The 23,193-nt window shown below is 46.6% G+C and overlaps 1 protein-coding gene across 3 annotated transcripts in view; it reads left to right on the forward strand.

Annotated features, from left to right (window-relative positions):
• Window positions 1-23,193, forward strand: part of LOC121324005 (slit homolog 3 protein-like) — a 104,945-nt gene that overhangs the window by 68,493 nt on the left and 13,259 nt on the right. Inside the window, exons 7-30 of one of the 3 annotated variants that reach the window (XM_041265372.1) lie at window positions 3,965-4,036; window positions 4,978-5,141; window positions 5,971-6,115; window positions 7,113-7,184; window positions 7,657-7,728; window positions 8,557-8,628; window positions 8,987-9,130; window positions 10,220-10,383; window positions 11,989-12,139; window positions 13,826-13,900; window positions 14,061-14,204; window positions 14,889-15,032; window positions 15,657-15,820; window positions 16,801-16,933; window positions 17,440-17,508; window positions 17,863-17,934; window positions 18,093-18,164; window positions 18,327-18,398; window positions 18,620-18,783; window positions 18,898-19,022; window positions 19,807-19,904; window positions 20,373-20,512; window positions 22,348-22,374; window positions 22,700-22,793. In XM_041265372.1, coding sequence (XP_041121306.1) covers window positions 3,965-4,036; window positions 4,978-5,141; window positions 5,971-6,115; window positions 7,113-7,184; window positions 7,657-7,728; window positions 8,557-8,628; window positions 8,987-9,130; window positions 10,220-10,383; window positions 11,989-12,139; window positions 13,826-13,900; window positions 14,061-14,204; window positions 14,889-15,032; window positions 15,657-15,820; window positions 16,801-16,933; window positions 17,440-17,508; window positions 17,863-17,934; window positions 18,093-18,164; window positions 18,327-18,398; window positions 18,620-18,783; window positions 18,898-19,022; window positions 19,807-19,904; window positions 20,373-20,512; window positions 22,348-22,374; window positions 22,700-22,793 — 2,649 coding nt within the window. The remainder of the gene's footprint in view (window positions 1-3,964; window positions 4,037-4,977; window positions 5,142-5,970; window positions 6,116-7,112; window positions 7,185-7,656; window positions 7,729-8,556; window positions 8,629-8,986; window positions 9,131-10,219; window positions 10,384-11,988; window positions 12,140-13,825; window positions 13,901-14,060; window positions 14,205-14,888; window positions 15,033-15,656; window positions 15,821-16,800; window positions 16,934-17,439; window positions 17,509-17,862; window positions 17,935-18,092; window positions 18,165-18,326; window positions 18,399-18,619; window positions 18,784-18,897; window positions 19,023-19,806; window positions 19,905-20,372; window positions 20,513-22,347; window positions 22,375-22,699; window positions 22,794-23,193) is intronic. The other 2 variants (XM_041265373.1, XM_041265374.1) reach the window with 2 other exon arrangements.

A 23,193-nucleotide genomic window follows, 5' to 3' on the forward strand; every position in this document is an offset into this window, starting at 1 on the left:
TGTGTGTCATGTGTATGCACTGGTGTGTGTGTGTGTGACACATTACACACACATTGTTTTGTATTCACTGTGTGTGTGTGTGTGTGTGTGTGTGTGTGTGTATGTGTGTGTGTGTGTGTGTGTGTGATGTGTGTTGTGTGTGTGTGTCAGTGTAGTGTGTGTGTGTGTGTGTGTGTGTGTGTGTGTGTGCACTGTGTGTGTGTGTGTGTGTGTGTGCACTGTGTGTGTGTGTGTGTGTGTGCACTGTGTGTGTGTGTGTGTGTGTGTGCACTGTGTGTGTGTGTGTGTGTGTGTGTGTGTGTGCACTGTGTGTGTGTGTGTGTGTGTGTGTGTGTGTATGTATCACTGTGTATGTAAACAAATGCACACACATACATGTCAACATCGTGTGTGTGTGTCTGTGTATGTAGTGTGTGTGTGTGTGTGTGTGTATGCACTGTGTTTGTGTGTGTGTATGTACTGTGTGTGTGTGTGTGTGTGCACTGTGTGTGTGTGTGTGTGTGTGTGTGTGTGTGTGTGTGTAGTGTGTGTGTGTGCACTGTGTGTGTGTGTGTGTGTGTGTGTGTGTGTGTGTGTGTGTGTGTGTGTGTGTGTGTGTTTGTGTGTGTGTGTGTGTGTGTGTGTGTGCACTGTGTGTGTGTGTGTGTGTGTACTGTGTGTGTGTGTGTGTGTGTGTGTGTGTGTGTGTGTGTGTGTGTGTGTGTGCACTGTGTGTGTGTGTGTGTGTGTGTGTGTGTGTGTGTGTGTGTGTGTGTGTGTGTGTGTGTGTGTGTGTGTGTGTGTGTGTGTGTGTGTGTGTGTGTGTGTGTGTGTGGGTGTGTGTGGGTTACAGTACAGTGTGTGTGTGTGTGTGTGTGTGTGTGTGTTGTGTGTGTGTGTGTGTGTGTGTGTGTGTGTGTGTGTGTGTGTGCTGTGGTTCCAGCAGTACACACACCTCCACTCCGCTCCCACTCCTCTCCTCTTGCTGCTGTGCCCTAGCCAGGCTCTGCAATAAGCTTTCATCACATATTCCATGCATTTTTAATTTCCGACACCAGCCTGTCTCCAGTGGGACGAATCAATCTCAGTTCCACGTTTAGCTGATACATTTACGAGAGCTACAGCACTGTCTGGAGCGTGGGGAAGAGAGAGAGAGAGATAAATGATCTTTGCTTACATTATTGCACAGTGAGATTTGCACTGAATAGGTAAAGACCCAGCTCCAAACGACTGGTTGTGATGGATCACTGCTTATCAAAAACAATCATTTCCAAGTTTTTTTTTTTTTTACCTTTACACATTGTAACACACGTTTACCACGCTCCCAAGAATAGCTGTTTTTGTTTCAGCGTTTTATAATTATTTTTACTGTTTCTGTATGCCGTACTATGCTCGGATATTTTATTCTATTTTTTTTCCACACAGCTCTTGGCTTTATTGCTCAAACGCAATGCTGTCTGCCTGTGCTGAGCCCCGATGCTGAATAGCAAGCCAGAACTGTGAGAGGGGAGATCATGTAACTCCTGTTAAACAGCGTAGTCAGTGATAGCAGTACTACCCTTGTTGTATGCAGTACAGGACAGCAAGAACAAAATGCATTCCATTAAATAAGTAATATTACTGGATATAAAGAGAAACCGTTTTTTAAGTGATTGCATAACCGGTATAAATGATCACCAAAGCCTGAGTGTAGTTTATGTTGTTTTGAAGGCTGGGTAAGAAAGAGCACTCAACACATTGGAGATCCGTGTGGGAAAGCTGTCCACTGCTTTCAAAGAGACAGGAGCAGAGGCTGAGGAGGGGGGGCTTCTTCACTGTGAGCTGCTCAGAGAACAGGGCCAGACCCCAGACGGAAGCTCTTGGTGAAGTGTGTTTCTAATGTAATACAGGTGGAATGATAAGTAGCCGGCACAGTGTGTGTGGAACGAGCTTGAATCAGTCAAAGCACTTTCAGGTGACATTACAACCTGAAACAACAAGAGTTCACGATACAGCTTTTTGCATTATTGACTTGCATTGGAAAGTAGTTGGGCATCTCAGTCTCAAATTGGCTAGGATAGAGATTCAAGAGCAGTGCTGACTTTATTAAAGAAGGTATGACAAGGGTATCACAGAACTGGAAAGAAAAATCTGTGTTTTGCTGTATACCTTGGTAAATCTGTAGTGAAAGCATAGTAAAAGCATATTTGTACACCAATTGCATTTCTTCCAGTGTACTGGATAAATCCAGTAAGGCATCATTCAGGCAGTGGGAATGGCCTGGGTTTGAAAGCACAGTAGAATCATGAATAAAAGCATGGTGCAGTGCAAAGCTATCATTGTCAACTAGGGCACTGTTTAAAGACAACGTTATTTTTGCAGCTTTAGTACATTATGTGCAAGCATTGCACCAAATATGCAGTCAGTTCAGCATTTAACACAGAAAAATAACAACAATGCAATAAACAAGCACATGAATGAATAATTAACCTGTAGATTGGCAGGCTTTAACAGGGTCAGACATGGGGCACTCAGGACGCTGCTGTCAGATCCACTGCAGTGAGGTATTCAATGGAAGAGATTTAGGTATTCACTGTGCTGCTGATGTAAGGGAGGAAAGCTACAGTACAACATGCACACACACAGACACACACACACGTACACGCATGCACGCACACACATATGCACACGCACGCACACACACACACACGTACACACACAGACACACCTACACACATGCACACGCGCACACAAACAGCTACACACACACACACACACACACACAAGCTCAGTGAGCACCATGAGGGAGTGTAGAATACGGGCCTGGCACACGGAAAGTGTTTATTGCAGTATTTACACTGTAAATACTGCAGACTTCAAAGCTTTTACTGAGTTTTATTATATATAACAACAGAATATTCTGTCGAGTTTTCTGGTGAATTGGGGGGCAAGACTGGAAAATTTGAACGCAAAAAAAAAAAAAGCAAACAATATAATCCAGTCAGGCTGAAGCCACTTTGATCCACCAAAGAGAGGAAGCATTAATGTACAAATTGAGAAATAACAAACACATTGCCTTTCCAGCGGAAGGAGGTGGAGGGCAAGATTACAAGATTAGGGTTTGCTAAGTAGCTCTAATCAGAACAGTGGCTTGTTTGGGAGGAAGGGAGATGGCTGCTCCACAATTAGCCCTGTGCTTGCTGCAGATAATATCATTGTGTTAGAGACAATTACACGCTGTTCTGGACACACACCATTCGCATTACTTGCACCACAACACACCATGGGCTGATCAGCTGACAGCACAATGGAAGCAGACAGCAGGAACACCAGCAGCCATGCCAGCCTCCGGGATGACTGCAGGGGCCACCACACTGTTCCGAGTTACCCTGCTCAATCAACAACTGGCAAGCCATGAAGCACACTTAGCAAAGCATCTGAATGGGCAGGCAAACACTTTAAACTGTATCCAGTTTAGAGGGCAGTAACCAGAGGGGCCAGTTGACAAGCAATATATGTCATTTGTGTCTCATTGTGATACAAATTGCGCACATGAAAGCTTATTTCTACTATGCTAGTAAGGGTGTTCCAAAGCGTGTTCATGTTTTCTTATTTCACTGGCCAGCTTGCAGCAGTGAGGGCTTTGCCTTCATTCAGAGAATTCAGAGCGCTCCACAGCACCCACGATCTTCAATCTATTAAACAAAAATAGACAACTTCATGAACCTATCAAGCAAGTGGTTAATTATGCATGGGATAAACACTCCGGTGCCCTTAGGGCCATTGTGTATCCTATCTTCTGGGTAAGACGAGCAGAGAGGCAGCTCTGCAGGGGACACACATGGGAGCAGGTGAGCCTGATGCTGGTGCTACTGACCTGGAATCACATCAGCAGTCAGCAATCCAGCCGGGGTGCTCTTTGCTTGCTTTGCTGCAGGAAAACGCACAGCTACGTTTAGGCTTCAATGATTCATAGTGACTAACTCTTCTTCCTCTCTCATTGCAGCACTCTCAACAGTAACAATATCACCCTCATCCCGCTCTCCAGCTTCCACAACATGCCCAAACTGCGCACTCTGTAAGTACCGGTCCTATTGCTTGTGGTAAGAGAGACCTGTAGGATCCTGTAGGTTAATGAGGAGCTGCACTGTCGACAGACACTACAGCTTGCTGTCTGGAAGTGTCTGCTGTATTGGTTTTATGGACTGGCTTTGTGGGCTCCTGTTTGCAATCATTCTGCATGGTCTTGTATTGAGTTTCCTGTAGTGGATTGATTTGAATTTACACTATTAAAGCTCCTCATATCCCAGGTATTGTGGGATTGGAAGTGTCCAAAGACCCCCACGGTTTAAATGGTGGACCCCCCCCCCCCCCCCCCCCCCCCCCAAAAAGTATAATCTTTCAATGTTTCTAAAGATAATATACTAGGAAATGGGATTGCTTTGCAACAGTCGACAGCCTCTCATCAGCACAGACGTGGTTCCAACAGGACTACCCCTGTTCCCTGTACTGTACGGGGCCCGCTCTGTCAACAGAGAGTCCAGCGCCATCCCTTATCTTTCACAGGCGCATCCGTGACCATATAAAAAACAGTATAGTTTCACTTAATATACACTAGTACTGTATGTACTGCACTATACTGAATAGTGTCTTATATGGCTAGTCTGCACAGTGGTGTAGTGGTACAATGAAGTGGGGCACACTAACCTGTTTGGTGTTCATGGTAGGCATGAATGATGTGCAGAGATACCATTAGTAGATTATCAGTGGTCGTGCTAAGTTGAGGGTTCAAGTTTAAATCGGAAGGGATTCCATCCATCATTAAATCACCCGAGTCGCTTTATGTAATAAATTGGAATGCGTCTTGCTTCTAACCCTTGGTATAGCCATGATCTGCTTCTCACAATAGAGTAGGAGTGAGTAAGCGCTTTATTCCTCCTGTATGTCTGTCTGTGTGCTGGGTCAGGGTCTAACCTGCTGTTCTCTGATTGGCTGTTCTTCTCTCTTGCTCCTCCCCAGACGCCTCCACTCCAATAGCCTGCACTGCGACTGCCACCTCACCTGGCTCTCTGATTGGCTGCGGCAGCGGCGGGGGATTGCGCAGTTCACGCAGTGCATGGCTCCGGCGCACATGCGGGGCCTGAACGTGGCAGATATTCAGAAGAAGGATTTCATCTGTACAGGTACAGAAACATTGCTGCAGGTAGCATAACAGGGCACCAGATATAGAGCGGCAATTCAGGTAGACACTGCTGTTTGACACAAGAGAAGTAATGGTTCAGCTGAGGTCTCTCGATGTCTTCAAGGAGCACTTCAGGGACTGTTGGAAGGTATGGTTTGTTTTTTTGAAATACTATTTCGATTAAACAAATCAAGTTTACAGTGCCTAAGAGAGTGCTTATAAATTCTTTAAAAGTTGCTATAAACAAGCTTTACTATTTCAAGATGCTGAAGCTTGGTGTCGAAATGTGTGTCATTGAATTTACAGTTTCTTTTAGGATTTCTAAAAGACAGTGCCTTAACAGTGTACAGTGTGGGGTGTTTCAGCATGCATTGCAGTAATCACTCAAGAGATGCATCTCCACAAGCTAACTTGATTCACCACTAATTATAAAAACAAGCAGCTGGCTTTTTGTTGCTGTTGTTTTTTGTTTTTTTTTGGCCGACTCAGCCCTCCAAGCTTGTTATAATGAGTGAAGTTGAGTTTTTTTGGGGGGTTTCTTTGGTGCTCTGTACAATATATTGCTGTGGTCTGTACTGTAAATCTATTATCTGGTCTACAATTGTAAATTATTGCTTATATCTGGGTAATATCACTCAGCTCTTGATAATGAACCCTTGTGAAATGGCACCATCGGGTTTCAGAAATTCCTGGTCCATATCCTGCCAACGATTTTGGTGCTGCCTTTGAACACATGCTTAAACAAGCAAAGTGTTGAATAAAAGATACTGAAGTGTAGTCTAGTTTAATGAATTAACCTATTGTCTGCCTCTTGTCTTCCCCACTGCCAGGTCCCCAGTCCAAGGAGCCCCATACCTGCAGTGCCCAGGCCTCCTCCTGCCCCACCTCCTGCACCTGCAACAACAACATTGTGGACTGCCGAGGCAAAAGGCTCACCGAGATACCAGCAAACCTGCCAGAGGGCATCGTGGAAATGTGAGGAGCGCAGCTCAGATGTGAATACTGCACTCTCAACACTGCAGCACTGGCATCACCCTGCATCTCAATAATAATGAGCACTAGTCTACACACTCCCCTCTCAGCTCTGTCATTACCCTGCATCTCAATAATAATGAGCACTAGTCTACACACTCCACTCTCAGCTCTCCAGCACTGTCACCCAGTCCCATTTTTAACTGTGGTGTGAATCGATTGCTCTGCTGATATTCTGCATGGGCAGGATGAATTTAGACGTCACCAAGGTGCTGGAACAGCATCAGTCAGGAAGATGGATGGGCTCATCCTCTGCCCTGGAATGTGGCTTGGCATCTGCCGAGAAGCCTGGAGCTCTTTATCTCTCTCCCGTCTGTCCAGCTCAGCCATCAAGACGGCAAATGAGGAAGCAATGAAAGCACTCGCCCCCCCCTCCCCACCACCACCACCACGCCCCGCACAAACCAGATGAGATTGATTAGAGAGCGGGGGAGACGTTGGCTTTATTGGAAAAGTCAGGGCTGACCTGCTATAAAAGCTTTGCTAGATGTTTTTGTTTCTAGCTGCTGATACTAGTATCTGATTATGCACTAGAGATGGGGCAGGCTCATACCCTTGCTCTCCCCACACTCTGTGTATTGCATGTTAAATATAATAAAAATACATTTGAACATGTCCTCTGCTGTGACTGTGGCACATTACTGGACATTAGTTATCTTTGGTGCTCCAATGTTCCAGACTTCGCAGTACGTAGAAATACTAAAAGCCTTTCCCAATTCTTCAGTGCAGTACTGTCTGTGACTGTCAGGGTCTTCCTTTGTTAGGGTTATAGTTAACCTCAGGTTTGCATCCTAACCTGTTAACTAACCTGTCCTGGGCTGCGCAGCAAGGCAGTGCTCCGGATTCATGTGGAATGGGCTTCTATGCAAGGAGCTACAGGGTTAATGGCACTAGCATTGTGAGTGATGAAAGGGTTGATGGGTGTTTCTAATCTTTACAGCCGCTTGGAGCAAAATATGATCAAAAGCATCCCCCGTGGCGCCTTCTCCCAGTACAAGAAGCTGAAGAGGATGTGAGTACAGCGTAGAGACTGGGCTCTGGGGCGTGTTCAAATACAAAAGGATGGCTGTAACTACATTCGTGTGGAATTCCACAGAAGCACATCTAAGCTGTAGGATGTTGCACACTCCTGGAAAAATGATGGCAACAGGAGAACATGAATTAGGAATAATTTAGTTGACAGTGGTCTTGGTGTTGTATCAAGCAGACAGCAGCTCTGAGCACTTTTGTCTTTTGGCATACAGTACAGTAGGTAATCTTTCCTAGACTTCTATACACATGCAGCGCAAGCTTAATGAAATTCAAATTGGAGCTATTTCAAAACAGAGATGTGTGTGTGTGTGTGTATATATATATATATATAGGAATATTGTTCACATTTGACGTCATACATTTCCTAAACTGGTTTTAATGATCCAAACAGCAGTGGATCCCAATAGTCTCTGTTAAGTGCTGCTAATCTAGGTTTGTTTTTTCTTTTGCAGAGATCTCAGCAAGAACCAGATAGCGGATATAGCCCCGGATGCCTTCTTGGGTCTACGCTCCCTCACCTCTCTGTGAGTGCCAGCCAGTTCCACTGCCACCTTCCCTTCCATTCAACTCACACAGAACCCAGTTCCACTGCCCCCTTCCATTCAACTGACACAGAACCCAGTTCCACTGCCCCCTTCCATTCAACTCACACAGAACCCAGTGCCACTGCCCCCTCCCCTCCACTCACACAGGCACCCTCCATGTGCCTGTCTTCAATTAAAGCTGCTTCTGAAGCAGGCACTTCTCAGTGTGCATAATCACATGATTTAGCTGGAGCTTTTCCGAAACGTGATATTTATTTGTCTCGGTTGTAATTGCTCTCCAATTTACACCAAACCGCAGCCTTGCCAATTGAACCCCTTTGACCCTGAGAGCAGCTTGTCATCAGAGGCACAGAGTGACGACCTGTAATATGACTTGAGAAGCTTTCAGACCTTCATGCGCGAGCCAGCCCACTGTAGGCTGCTCAATGCCACATATGGTGTATCATGCAATGCCAATACTTTTGACTGTATGGGTTTGAAAGCAGCTGCGCTCAAAGTAGGACTGGAGTGTGTTAGACAGAGCAGAGTCAGATCTTAAGGCTGCATTATTTAGATAATCTCATAAGAGCACAGTGATGCCTACATGACAGAAGTGGTCAAAAATAGCATATTGAAGTGCTGTGTGAGAAACTTGCAACTTGTCTTATTTCTGTCATCACCAACACAGACCGCTTTTATAGTGAAAGTGAATAGTGAGTTGTTTTCAATGCCTGTATCGATCCTGGTTCCTGGTGTTATTCCGTGGCCCACTGAGGCGGGGGTGCGTGGTTCTGACAACACTGCACGCTGTGTTCTGTTTCTCTGCAGGGTGCTGTACGGGAACAAGATCACGGAGATACCCAAGGGGCTGTTTGAAGGGCTTGTCTCACTCCAGCTGCTGTAAGTGTCCTTTCACATGGAGAGAGAGGGAGGCAGGTCTCAGTATGATGGTGAATGTGTGGGTGTGTGTGTCTGCGTCTCAGGGTATGATGGTGAATGTGTGGGGGGGTGTCTATATGCTGTATTTCTCAGGAATTGTAGTTTTACATTGTTTTTGTTTACCGTCCCTAACACTTGTAAAGTACTTGTGTAACAGGGCAGAGGCTCGTCTGCATTCGTGGTTTTAGATCTTTTCACCTCATCCCATCTCCCCGACAGGGGACAGAATCCGTGTCACAGAACACTGCCCGCTGCACCTGCTCAGTGGAGCTGCTGTGCTGTCCCTCACCGTGTTTGTGTTCCCTGTGCTGCTCCGCAGGCTGCTGAACGCTAATAAGATTAACTGCCTGCGCGTGAACACCTTCCAGGACCTGCAGAACCTCAACCTGCTGTCTCTGTACGACAACAAGCTGCAGACCATCAGCAAGGGGCTTTTCACTCCTCTGCGCTCCATCCAGACACTGTGAGTACCCTGCGACAGCAGCAGCACAGTCTCACACAGTCTCCCAGGGATGCACACACTTTAACCATTTCATACCGCACCACTGAAATGTAATACATTTATAATACATAATACATTTGCAATGCAAGGACATTGAGTTCGGGCTCCAGATATGAATGCAAGTCTTGAGCAACCTCCTCTTCGTTAGCTGTAGCTTGCTAGCTATATAGATTAAAGTCTGCTTATAGTGTGTCTGCTTCACTGACTGAGCTCACTAGTCTCAAAAACGAAGGAGACCTGGGTTCAGTCCTCAGTCCCTACCCCCTGTATCATGTTAAAGTAAAATTGTACAAAACTAAGTCAGGTAGACAAACGTTTTGGCTAGTGCCTTCTTCATAGTACTTTCAGCCATCTGAAGTTGTGGATGTGTCACGGTAATCTCTTCCCAACAGTTCCTCTTGCGCGCTGTGCTGTGTGTCCTGTAGTAGAGACTGTGCGTGTCTCATGTTCTTCATGCACTGTGCTGTGTGTCCTGTAGTAGAGACTGTGTGTGTCTCATGTTCTTCATGCACTGTGCTGTGTGTCCTGTAGTAGAGACTGTGCGTGTCTCATGTTCTTCATGCACTGTGCTGTGTGTCCTGTAGTAGAGACTGTGTGTGTCTCATGTTCTTCATGCACTGTGCTGTGTGTCCTGTAGTAGAGACTGTGTGTGTCTCATGTTCTTCGTGCACTGTGCTGTGTGTCCTGTAGTAGAGACTGTGCGTGTCTCATGTTCTTCATGCACTGTGCTGTGTGTCCTGTAGTAGAGACTGTGCGTGTCTCATGTTCTTCGTGCACTGTGCTGTGTGTCCTGTAGTAGAGACTGTGCGTGTCTCATGTTCTTCGTGCACTGTGCTGTGTGTCCTGTAGTAGAGACTGTGCGTGTCTCATGTTCTTCATGCACTGTGCTGTGTGTCCTGTAGTAGAGACTGTGCGTGTCTCATGTTCTTCGTGCACTCTGCTGTGTGTCCTGTAGTAGAGACTGTGCGTGTCTCATGTTCTTCATGCACTGTGCTGTGTGTCCTGTAGTAGAGACTGCGTGTCTGATCCTCCTGCTGCTGTCTCTCCCAGGCACTTGGCTCAGAACCCTTTTGTGTGCGACTGTCACCTGAAGTGGCTGGCTGACTACCTGCTGGACAACCCCATAGAGACGAGTGGAGCGCGCTGCAGCCACCCCCGCCGCCTCGCCAACAAGCGCATCAGCCAGGTCAAGGGAAAGAAGTTCCGCTGCTCAGGTAATAATTAATCCTAACCTTAAAAGCACTATCAAACTGCACGACTGCTATTCAGTCCCCCAGCAGGACGCTTGGAATAATTTTCTATATTCAGACGCAGTTCAAAGCCTGGATGCTAATTTATACTGCTACATTAGCAACGCATACAGTAGTTGCTTTTTAATAAGGCCATATACTGTTTAGCAACTTAAAAAACTAGCCTTTAGATGAGGAATTGAACACGGAATTAGGAATGCGGACAGGACATTCCAAGGCCATTTGTTTCCGGTGAAGAGAGACGAAGAGCTTCTCAACATGTGAAACGCACTGCCATCGCCAGTGCAACCTCCTGGGCTGTGCTGATACTAACATGGGTCTCACAGGCCACTGGGTTTGCACTGCGAAGCCCTGCAGTACGAGGGCAACTAACCCCAGCACTAACAGCTTGAATCTGCAGTGTATCCTCTCAAATGTGGGAAACATGCTTCATAATCGCCCTCTGATGTATAATTTCTTCTTTTTTTAATACATCAAAGGTGTGTGGGTGGTTTTGTTTCAACGCTGGATGTTTTGCGGTATTTCTTTTGGCCGCAGCTGAAAAAAACGGTGACTGAATAAAGTTTGTACTTTTTTTTATCATAGCTTTCTTCGTAACTGACTGCAAAGTCTTTCTCTTTGGAATTACTGTTTGGGGAGGAGGGGGTGCATCTCTTTGGAACAATGACAGTGGTGCAGGCTGAAAATTTTGGGTCCAATTTAAATGTGGGGTTGTGTTTTTTTGGGGGGGTTTTTTGGAGGGTATGTCTGTTTTTTTGGGGTACTTTTGCTTCCGGTGCAGTGAGCTGGAGGCGCCCGTCTGTGCATGGGGGCGCCTCGTTGTCTGGGCCCGGCTTCCTGGCTGCTCTGTCTGGCTGTTCTCTCCTCTGACTCTCCGTGCGGCTGTCCGTTGTGCTTGATCTAACCATGTGCTTCCTCCTGGACTCGCTCAACATGGTTCTGTCAAGCACCAGGGACCGCTGGGCGCTGGCACACAGCATGGCATGCTGGAATAGCTCTGGGGCCTTCTCTCCACGATACAGCCTGAATCCGGCTTTGAGGGAGAATTAAGGGGCACGGTAACGATTCACGGTTCAGATTAGACTGCCTCAGAGCCTCAAACCACCTCAATAGGAGATCCTCCCCGCAGAACACATGAGGCTGTTGCTTGGCTGTAGTTAACAAGGGCGGATGTCACCTTGCAGTAACTCCATACAGACAGTTTCAGTTATACTGAGCAAATACAGAGGCAATCTGCATGGAGAAATTACAGAGGGGAATGTGTCTGCTGTCACTTGATAACAAAGTAAACTTAGGATAAGATTTTAACAAGAACTGTCAAGCAACAATGAATGGCTAACATTGCACAATGTACCCCTGATGCATTAGTTATCTTTATCGTAGTTCATTGTTTTGTTATTTAGTAAGGCAGGCATTTTAGCAAATAAAAAAAATGAATGTGTTGCATTGACTGTGTGTTCCTGCATGTTGAGTGAGGCAGTGAGTGTCAGTTTGTGTGCGTGCGAGCGTGCGTCAGTGAGTGAGAGTCCGCTCCCTCTTTCTTGACCACGCTGTGCTCTCCCATGCCAGGCTCCGAGGATTACCGTACTCGTCTCAGTGGGGATTGTTTCCAGGACTTGGTGTGTCCGGAGCGCTGCCGCTGCGAGGGGACTGTCGTCGACTGCTCCAACCAGAAACACACCCGCATCCCAGCCCACCTCCCCGACTACACCACCGACCTGTAAGAACACACAACAGGATAACTTACTGCTTACAGAGCTACCTCCTAACCCTAACCCTAACCCCAACCAGAAACACACCCGCATCCCAGCCCACCTCCCCAACCACACCACCGACCTGTAAGAACACACAACAGGATAACTTACTGCTTACAGAGCTACCTCCTAACCCTAACCCTAACCCCAACCAGAAACACACCCGCATCCCAGCCCACCTCCCCAACCACACCACCGACCTGTAAGAACACACAACAGGATAACTTACTGCTTACAGAGCTACCTCCTAACCCTAACCCTAACCCCAACCAGAAACACACCCGCATCCCAGCCCACCTCCCCAACCACACCACCGACCTGTAAGAACACACAACAGGATAACTTACTGCATACAGAGCTACCTCCTAACCATAACCCAGGATAACTTACTGCTTACAGAGCTACCTCCCCTAACCAGAAACACACCCGCATCCCAGCCCACCTCCCCAACCACACCACCGACCTGTAAGAACACACAACAGGATAACTTACTGCATACAGAGCTACCTCCTAACCCTAACCCTAACCCCAACCAGAAACACCACCGACCTGTAAGAACACACAACAGGATAACTTACTGCTTACAGAGCTACCTCCTAACCCTAACCCTAACCCCAACCAGAAACACACCCGCATCCCAGCCCACCTCCCCAACCACACCACCGACCTGTAAGAACACACAACAGGATAACTTACTGCATACAGAGCTACCCCCTAACCATAACCATAACCCTAACCATAACCAGAAACACACCCGCATCCCAGCCCACCTCCCCGACTACACCACCGACCTGTAAGAACACACAACAGGATAACTTACTGCATACAGAGCTACCTCCTAACCCTAACCCTATTCCTAACCCTAACCCTAACCCCAACCAGAAACACACCCGCATCCCAGCCCACCTCCCCAACCACACCACCGACCTGTAAGAACACACAACAGGATAACTTACTGCATACAGAGCTACCTCCTAACCCTAACCCTAACCCCAACCAGAAACACACCCGCATCCCAGCCCACCTCCCCAACCACACCACCGACCTGTAAGAACACACAACAGGATAACTTACTGCATACAGAGCTACCTCCTAACCCTACCCCCTAACCCTAACCCCAACCAGAAACACACCCGCATCCCAGCCCACCTCCCCAACCACACCACCGACCTGTAAGAACACACAACAGGATAACTTACTGCATACAGAGCTACCTCCTAACCCTAACCCTAACCCCAACCAGAAACACACCCGCATCCCAGCCCACCTCCCCAACCACACCACCGACCTGTAAGAACACACAACAGGATAACTTACTGCATACAGAGCTACCCCCAACTTGTGTTTAATACACAACAAAATAGTGACATATTAAAAACATTGAAGTAGTGAAGGGCCCTGATGCAGCTAAGCACATAAACAATTTACTGCCAATATGTGAAATAAACACATTTGTGAATGATTGAACTACGAAGTAATGAGGAAGCAGTTTCAGTGTCTTATACTGAAAAACATTACAAGATTGGCATAGATCAGGTCAAAATGGACAAGCTAACATTTCCAAATGCCAGTAACCTCTTAATAGACCTTTTAACACTGGAAAATCTCTCGCAGACCGCTGTCCCTCTAACTCTCTCCTTCTTCACCAATAGTCGGCTGAATGATAATGACATCTCAGTCCTGGAGGCCACAGGGGTCTTCAAGAAGCTTCCGAACCTGCGTAACATGTAAGTCTCTGTGGGCTTTTATTTAATTTATTACTTAATCAGTTCAGCTCCTGAGTTATATTTGTTTAATTTTTAACTTTTCTACTAAAATTCTGCAAATAATTCTGCAAACTGTCTGCCTGTCTCTCTCTCTCTCTTTCTGTGTCCCTGTCCATCTCAGTAACCTGAGTAACAACAAGCTGCGAGAGGTGCGCGAGGGGGTCTTCGACGGAGCGGCCGGGGTCCAGGAGCTGCTGCTGACTGGGAACCAGCTGGAGACGGTGCAGGGCCGCATGTTCAGAGGACTGACAGGGCTTAAGACACTGTGAGTGAATCACCAGCCACAGGGACAGCATTGCACAACTATATCTCTCTCTGCCTGTCTGTATTGAAACTGGTGAAGAACAATCCTCAATACTGACTTACCTACAGTCTGTTCAATTTACTGTGTTCTCCATATGCTATGTTGCCTGTGCTGGCTGTCATATTAAATGCATTTGCTTTGTATTGTATCACTGGGTTAACTATCTTCATCATGTGGTACAGCAAGCACTACAGCCAATATCCAGAGCTGCCCACACCAGACCCCTCAGTGCTGTGTGCTTCTGTAACCAAGCCACTAATTACTGCTGGCACTTCAAGTCTCGAGTCATTGTAAAGTACAGTAGCCAGGGCAGACTTGCATTCCAAAACAAACTGTAAGGATGAGGGCTAGAACATGGCCACTCATAGAGTCCTGTGGGTTTTACATCTCTGCTGCCCAGCACTCTACTGACCACAGAAGTTACAAAAAACACCATTTCACACGCGGCCTGTAAGTGTAACCCCAGAGCAACTCAAACCCATTCTCTTTTATTCCACATTGTTGCAAGTCAGTTTCAGTCTCAATGGGCGGACTTCACAAGTCTTTGATGCAGGGTGGATAGCAGGATACCCTGTGTTGTTAATCCAGGCTTGCACAGTCAGTGTGTGAACGCAGCTCCTGACTCTAGCTGTGTTTGTGTTCCAGGATGTTGAGGAGTAACCTTCTCAGCTGCATCGACAACAACACCTTCACGGGGCTCAGCTCCGTCCGGCTGCTGTCCCTCTACGACAACCGCATCTCCAGCATCACCCCTGGAGCCTTCAGCAGCCTGGTGTCCCTCTCCACCATGTGAGCACCTCTGAACACTGAGCATACCACTCCCGGGCATTCTGCAGTGGCAGCTATCTGCAGTGGCGTGCCGTATTAAATAGACCAGTACGGAAACCCAGCTGATGAGAGCAGAGATCCCCTCGGCTTGCGGCCCCCTGCTCTCACACTGACCCGGCTGGGGGTCTTGTTTGTTGCTGAACCCAAGCTGCTCAGAAGTGGGTTTCCGGGAAACTGCTGGGGCTACAGAACAGTTTTGTTATAAATTAAATCTTCAGACAGACTTAGTAATAAGTCATGGAGAACTTTCCCAGTGCCCCATGATGAGGAGCCTGCATTTCTGAAAAGAAAAAGGTTGCAGCTGTGTTTGAATGTGCTTTTATTCTGTTATTGACATTGCTGGTCCCTGGGATCTTATTGTCAAAATGGGTCAGATTCCGCTGGAGCCACACCCGTTCTATTGGCTGTGACAATGAGTTTAAGAGGAGCAGCATGCTGGGAACAGACATTGACGAAGTCCTTGTCCCAGGCACATCCTTGATTTCCTGAGCTTGTATTGTCTCAGCTCTGTTATCGATGTGTTGATTGTCTGCACGTCAGTGCTCTGATATCTCTGTCTGTGTGTCTGTTTGTCTGTCCCCTCAGTAATCTGCTTTCGAACCCGTTTGTGTGTGACTGCCACCTGGCCTGGCTGGGACACTGGCTGAAGAAGAGGAAGGTGGTGAGTGGGAACCCGCGTTGCCAGAAGCCAGCCTTCCTCAAGGAGATCCCCATCCAGGACGTGGCTCTGCCTGACTTCACCTGCGACGGTAAGACTGGCACACTTCCATATCCTTTAACACTCCAAGAGGGACCCTCAGCTGCAGAGGCAGAACAGATTAACTGAGAGGAATAAAGCCATTGTAATGGTACAACAAAAGTTCGATGAGCGTATGCTGCTTTTGCCACAAATCAGACACGAACCTTACACAGCTATGTATTAGCTCCATTCACAGGATAATGTCAAGGGTAATGTCTAATGGTAAATCATTAATGTCCTGAATGCTTTGCCACGGTATTTATACTTCTAGGAATGTACTTATTTCAACATTGGGCTTTTGGAAGCATTCGTCATTGCGTTCTCTAAGTTTCTTTTGGTACAGTATTCATTAATGTAGGACCATAGCTATGGATTTAATAAATCAGTTCAAAGCAGGTCAGAGTAACTCCTCAGATCTATGACTATCTGAAAGGGTTCCGGTTCCTTGGGTTTTCCCAGGCACTGTAAGTGCTGTGTATCTAATGGTTTGCTGGCACTAGTGCTCATTAGCACAGCCCAGCTCTCCAGCGAATTCTCTCTGATAAAAGAGCTGTTGGCTTCCGCACTGATCTGCAGGCGATCCAGACAGGCCAGCTGTTATTATTGGATCGATCCAAAGACTTCATGAACTCCCATTTCATTTCCTAATTCACTGCTTTCCTTTTCATCTCTGGAGCAAGTCAAGCCTTTGCAGATATCATCTTGTTTGTCTCCAAGATTAAAAGCAGCTATTACTGGGTTCTGCTTGCTGTGCGGGTGGAATGTGTTCTCTCGTCTTGGGAGAGGTTAAAACACTAGTCTCCTCAGCCAAGAGCAATATTGTGTGCACTTAATCTTTAAATGCTGTTTGCTGTAATTTAGTCCTATCTTAAATTGTGGCTTGGCAGCTTATTTTGTTCTTCAGAAAAAGCAAAAAACAAAAAAAAAAGATGATGTTTCAGCCAGCGGTTATTTGATAACACCCCTCTCTCTCTCTGTCGCCACCTGCAGGTACAGAGGAGAGCAGCTGCCTGCCCCTCCCCCGCTGCCCGGAGTCCTGCACCTGCACTGACACTGTGGTGCGCTGCAGCAACCAGGGCCTCCACTCCCTGCCCAAGGGCATCCCCAAGGACGTCACTGAACTGTGAGTACCCCGTCTGTCTGTCTGTCTGTTTGACGTCACCGAACTGTGAGTACCCCGTCTGTCTGTCTCTCTGTCTCTCTGTCTGTCTGTCTGACGTAACCCTGCTGTCAGTACCCGTCTGACTGTCTGTCTGACGTAACCCTGCTGTGAGTACCCCGTCTGTCTGTCCATCTGTCTGAATATACCAAAATAACTGCAGCATAAAAATGCATTTTAAATAAAGAAAAATGTAAGAGTTACACTCGACACCTTACGCTTACATTACAAAAAACAAGAGGCTTATAATTCACACTGTGGGAATATACCTTGTAATGAGACATTGACATCTCTGTGTATGCAATTAATCAAGCTGGCAGCTCTGACACTGACACTCACAGACTCACTCACACACAGGCACAGCCAGAGACACACGTTCAAAAGCCATTGCATTTGAATGCGTTGTAAGTGTGACCTCAGTTTCTCGGTGTATTGCGTTGAATTGTATTGCATGTATTTTGTAATTTCAGGTATCTGGAGGGTAACTTCCTGACTGCTGTCCCGAAGGAGCTGGCCAGCCTCAAACACCTGTCCCTCATGTAGGTTCCGCTCTCCTTCCTCGCACACCATCACACAACTCACACCTGCAGCTCCTGGCAGGAGCGCCTCCCACAGGGGGACGGGGGTGGTGCCCAGGCCCCTTTTCAGCTTGAAAACTGTAAAATAACACACAAAGACTGCCAGCTGTATTGGACCAGCTGTGGGATTTGCTATTTGAAGCCCACAACAAGCATTGCTGGGAGTGTCAGGTGATGGGACAGTGGCACAGGGGTCACTTGTAATCAGTGCTTTGCCATTGCTTTTGGTCACACCTCTTGCATTGCTTCTGTAGGTCTTTCTTTCCTAGTCTGATTCTTAGTTTTAATTATTTGTGTTTTGTTTGTTTCGTTCAGTGACCTGAGCAACAACAGCATCAGCTCCCTGGCTCCGCTGACATTCAGCAACATGACCCAGCTGTCCACTCTGTAAGTTGTCACTTCAGTTGCCCAGTAATACACATGTGATGTGCGTATCTGTCTAATGCATTCTATGTAACATTTGCATCGACGGCATCGTTATTCCAGCAGCCATCATATTGATTTGGATTTTTTGTGTCTTTAATTTATTTATTTATTTTTTTTAGCATTCTGAGCTACAACCAGATCAAGTGTATCCCAGCACAGGCGTTCGGCGGCCTCAGATCCTTGCGACTGCTGTAAGTGCATCTCCACTCTAGAGGCTAAACAACAGCCATTCCTGCTTCTCTCTTCTAATGAAGGCTTCTGAGGAGAGCCTGAAAGAACTGCAAAAGAAACATTATCACTGTGATGTTGCTCTCCTCCTTCCCTCTCCTAACACGTGTTTTTGTTGTTCCCAGCACTCTCCATGGAAATGATCTCTCAGCTGTCCCTGAAGGAGCCTTCAATGACTTAACCTCTCTGTCCCATCTGTGAGTAATCCTGTTAATGGAGCTGGAGCTGAAGGTACAGCTGGGCTGTTTTATGTGAACAGGACAGCATGGTTGAGAAGAGTCCAATTGAAGTGGTCTTGCACCACCCTTACTAACTAACTAACTGCAACTTGATTCCCTGGTATTTGCCTGCACTGTGTAGCTGTTTGCTGCCTGGACCCTGTGTCACTGCTCCCTGTCTGTGCCTGTGTGTGTCTCAGGGCTCTGGGAGCGAACCCCCTGTACTGTGACTGTAATCTTCGCTGGCTCTCGGAGTGGGTGAAGGTTGGCTTCAAGGAGCCAGGAATTGCCCGCTGTACCGGCCCCCCCGACATGGTAGACAGACTCCTCCTCACCACACCCCTCAACAAGTTCCAATGCAAAGGTAGAACTAGCCTTCTGTCTGTCTGCATGCTATAATGACACTCATGCAGCTCTGTAATTGTGTGTGTGTTGCCTGTTATTCGCTGAATCTCTCCTTCTTCCTCTGTCTCTCTAGCCTCCCAAGACTTGCCCCAGCTGTCCAAGTGCAACCCCTGCTTGTCCAGCCCTTGCTGGAACAACGGCACCTGTACCAGCGACCCCACTGGCTATTACCGCTGTACCTGCCCCTTCGGATACAAGGTGAGTTCGCCTGTCTGCCCTACTGACAGCTAGAGGCAAAACTAGAGTCCCCCATGTGTCTGAACCCTGTTCATCCAATCTATCTCCATTTTCTCGGGCTGTGTGGTTAGAAGGTGTTTTTAATTTCAGCTGAGATGTTTGATATTAAATGGAGGACCTGTATTGATTCACCTTTCCTGCAAGGTGAAATTTGATCCCTGCTTCCAGTTCGATGAGTCAGGACCCTGTATTTGCGCTCAGGCTGCCCATGGTTCCTTGTGCTCCCAGATTGTTCTTGTGCTTCGCTTTGGAAATGCTGGGTAGAATCTTGTGTTCTTTTGAATCCAGTCGCTTTGTGTTTTTGTTTTAGGGGATTCCTGTTGACACAGCAATTGAGATGAACAGATAAGAGTCTAGCCCTTAGACTGTCGAGTCATTTGAGTGTTTTTCTTTAATTAAAACATTTACCCTCGGAGTAACAGCCCTCCCTGTGTGTGTTTCCATGAGACTGATGCGACAGTTCTACTGATATGATGCGCTACCAGGTCTGAGCACCTTGCCAATCACTGCCTCTAACCCTAAGCCACACAGCGTGTTTCTACTCAAATGAATTTTCTGTGCTTCTTACCAGATACAGTAATATAGCAATCACACAGAAACCAGCAGCATCCATGGTAGACGGTAGCAAACACTATCACCGTATCTCCTGAAACCCCTCCATCCGACTGTCTGATAAACGACATGTGCTGGCATCTTGTTCATCCTGACATCATCCTGTTAAATCTCCCGTCTCTATTCCCCTCAGGGTCGGAACTGCGAGGTTGCCATCAATGCCTGCATCGGCAGCCCCTGTGCCAACGGAGGCACCTGCAACTTGCACATCGGCAGAGGGGAGCAATTCAGGTAAGAGGCTTTGCATACAGTCTGTTTATAGCGACTCACCTAAACACGAGTGCCATCAGTGAGTGAAGAGTTTTGCACACAGCTTTTTGGGGATGAAAAAAAGACTTCTGTTGCATAACAGATTCACCCAGTCCAGGTTTTACTACGAGCTTGATTAGCGACAGTGTATAGGTAACGAGCTCAGGTGAGTCTGATTAAACTCATATTAAAACCAGGACTGGATCAAACTGCTAAACAATGAGTCTTATTTCCATCCTTGTTTTTGTCTTCATAGTTTTTAAGCAAAAGCTTTTTTAAACAGTTCACCGCACATTGAAGAAAGCACTATCCAAAACGTTTGTCCACTTGACTCAGCTTCTTATAGTTAAAGAGTAGGATTGTGATTGACTGAGCATTTTGAAGCTGTGGGTGGTTTGTGGTGTTGAGTAAAATATTTCTTTAAAGCTGTCTCTTTCTCTCCCCTTGCAGCTGCTTGTGTCCTGAGGGGTTCGAGGGGGTGAGGTGTCAGGTAAACCCAGACGACTGTGATGACAATGACTGTGAGAACAACTCCACCTGCATGGATGGCATCAACAACTACACCTGCCTCTGCCAGCCCAACTACACAGGTAGCACAGCACTGTCACTGAGGATCCCTAGAGCAGACTGACCCACCAAGGGGCAGAGTGCAGTTTACAAAGAGTCTCCTCCCTGTGCTGCTTTTACTCCAGTGGGAACCCAGTGGAGAGTGGTAAAGCAGAGTGCAATAGTAGTTCAATCATGATAAAGCACAAGCATTGTAAAAGCCATGCTGGGTTTAGAAGATAAAAAGAGAAGTCACTAAGTCTTGTTTATAAGGATCTTGGTAGAAACAGGAAGAGAAAACCATAAAGAATTAAACATTGTGAAATAATAAAATGTAAATTGAATTGGGAAGCCAATTCATGATGAGTCTGAAGGGGGATGCAAGATTCTGGCAACGCCACTGTCTGTAACCAAATTCAATGAGTGTACTCTCAGTTTCAAAGTGCAGGCTGGGCAGTTTTGAGCTTGTGTTTTAAACAGTGTATATATAACCCTTTTTTGTGGCTGCCGACATGAATAATTTCACCCCGGATGACACAAACACCCTGATCCCCCGCCAGTGCCAAGAGGCTGAAACAAAGCCTGAGTCAGCCACAGAGGGGGGGCGATGCCCAAGTTGAGAGAGCGAGAGAGAGTTCAGGCCATACCCTGTCATTAAGACTGTATGCCTAATTGCAACCCTGACATTTGTAGTTTTAGCCTCTTTAGTCTTTTAAAAGACCAGACAAAAAGAGTTGGCGCGAGAGAAAGAGAAGGCCTGTGGCAACTGCAGCTAATGCTGGCACATGGAAGCAAGCCAGACCAGCTTGCACAGCAGGAAGCCCTGCCAGAGAACCACACAGAGCCACTCTGTGCATGGGAGCCCAGGCAGGACAGAAAACACCAGAAAAACTGTGGAAATGGTTAATCAATTCACATTAACCACCCCTTTCCCATTCAAAAATAAAACCTACTACTACTGCTACAAAAAAAACAAAAAAAAATGCTGGGCAAAGTCCCACCTTCCTGACTATCACTGATTCATTCTGAATACTTTAAATACGCCCCAACTACTGAGTGGCAGCACATTCCTACATTTCTATTGGAGACTCCACAGATTTAAAATGAGATTACAATTAGGAATGGAGACTTGCTCGCGTTATTTAAAGCCGTATTACAGTTAAGATATGGACAATTTAAAACAGAATTGCCTTTGACCGGAAGGATTTCATTGTGGAAGACGGCAAATGAAAATAAGGTACGCGTGCACGTACTGTCAAGTTACTGTACAGTACATATTTTGACAGAAAAAAACAGCCAAGCATTTTGAAAAGTAACTGAAAACACAAGTTTCATGTAGAATATAAAAATCTGAAGCATCCCCCCCACCAAAAACAAAAACATTTACATAAAACACTAAAATAGCTAAAAATAAGCACTGAAAAATAAAATGAATAAAAACCAAAGCCCTAATTATAATACCAGTGTGCTGTGTTGACATGAATAAACCACAGCAGAGTGCTTCCCAACCCCGGCAAGTTCAGTCCAGATATTATTTCCAACCAGGTCCCAAAGTAGTTCATTGAACAGGGTAATGGTCACTTAACTTAATTAGAACAAAGTCCTGGACTGGAACCACTGCCCTAGCAGAACCACATCCTCATCGGCACAAAGGATCATCCTCACACACATGCTAATTGATGCTGTGGTGGTGCTAATATGGAGCACTGGTACTGCAAAGGGTTAACATTATGTATTGGTACCTTTGTGGTTCCATTGGCTTGTCAATATGAAATGGTTACCCCTGTGGTAGCATTGCTGTGCCCCTTGAAACCGAACCATTGCTTCAGAGCGTTTGCTGACTTGTGCAATGTTTTTCTCTGCTTCATTTCTTTACAAGCTGCCTGCACTAACCTGTTAAGAAAAGGTCAGTCTCTCTTTTGGTAAACTTACTTGCCTTCGCAGGAAACAACGCTTATTGTTGTCAAACCGTGATGCTTTTTCCTTGAGAGAGGCCCTTCTCTCCCATTCTCATGGATCTCACACAAAACACCTAACCTCGCAACGTGCCCTGATTATCTGAGTCGATTCCTGATTGTCAATGCCATGGCAAGACGCCAAGCTGTATTGGTTCGTGTGTCATACCGTACCTCATGTGGGATGTAGGCACACTGTAGCCCGGGCTAACTTGCTTCATCTCTGTGCGTGAGTAGTGTAGATGGGTGACTCTGTGCATGTTTCCTGTGTGATAGGTGAGCTCTGTGAGGAGGTGATCAATCCCTGTGATTCAGGTCTGAACCCCTGTAAACACGACTCCAAGTGCATCACTCTCTCCAAGGGATATCGGTGAGTGTGGACGCCCGCCATTAAAAGACTTTACCATAGAGAAAACATAGTGGCAACTTTGTAGTCAACCGCATTGTTTCATGTGTGTTTCATACGTGTCATTTCCATTGTGATAACGTAATGGGGAAAAAACCCTGCACTTCATTCTTTCCCGTATTTACTGTAGCTGTGTTTGCCTTGTAGTTTCAAGTCTAGTTGTATATATTCAGATGTGTCAATAGATTTGGGCACCCCATGGGTATCTCCCGGTGACCCAGGTTTAACCTCAGCCTTACAGATCGCTCACAGCCACACAGCGTTTCACTTGTTTCTGCCAGGCCTTGTAATCTGTACCCTGACAGTGCTGTCTCCCCTCCTGTTTCAGTATTGACAGTGCTGTCTCCCCTCCTGTTTCAGTATT

This window comes from Polyodon spathula, chromosome 12 (assembly GCF_017654505.1).
Source record: "Polyodon spathula isolate WHYD16114869_AA chromosome 12, ASM1765450v1, whole genome shotgun sequence".
NCBI classification, from domain to species: Eukaryota; Metazoa; Chordata; class Actinopteri; order Acipenseriformes; family Polyodontidae; genus Polyodon; species Polyodon spathula.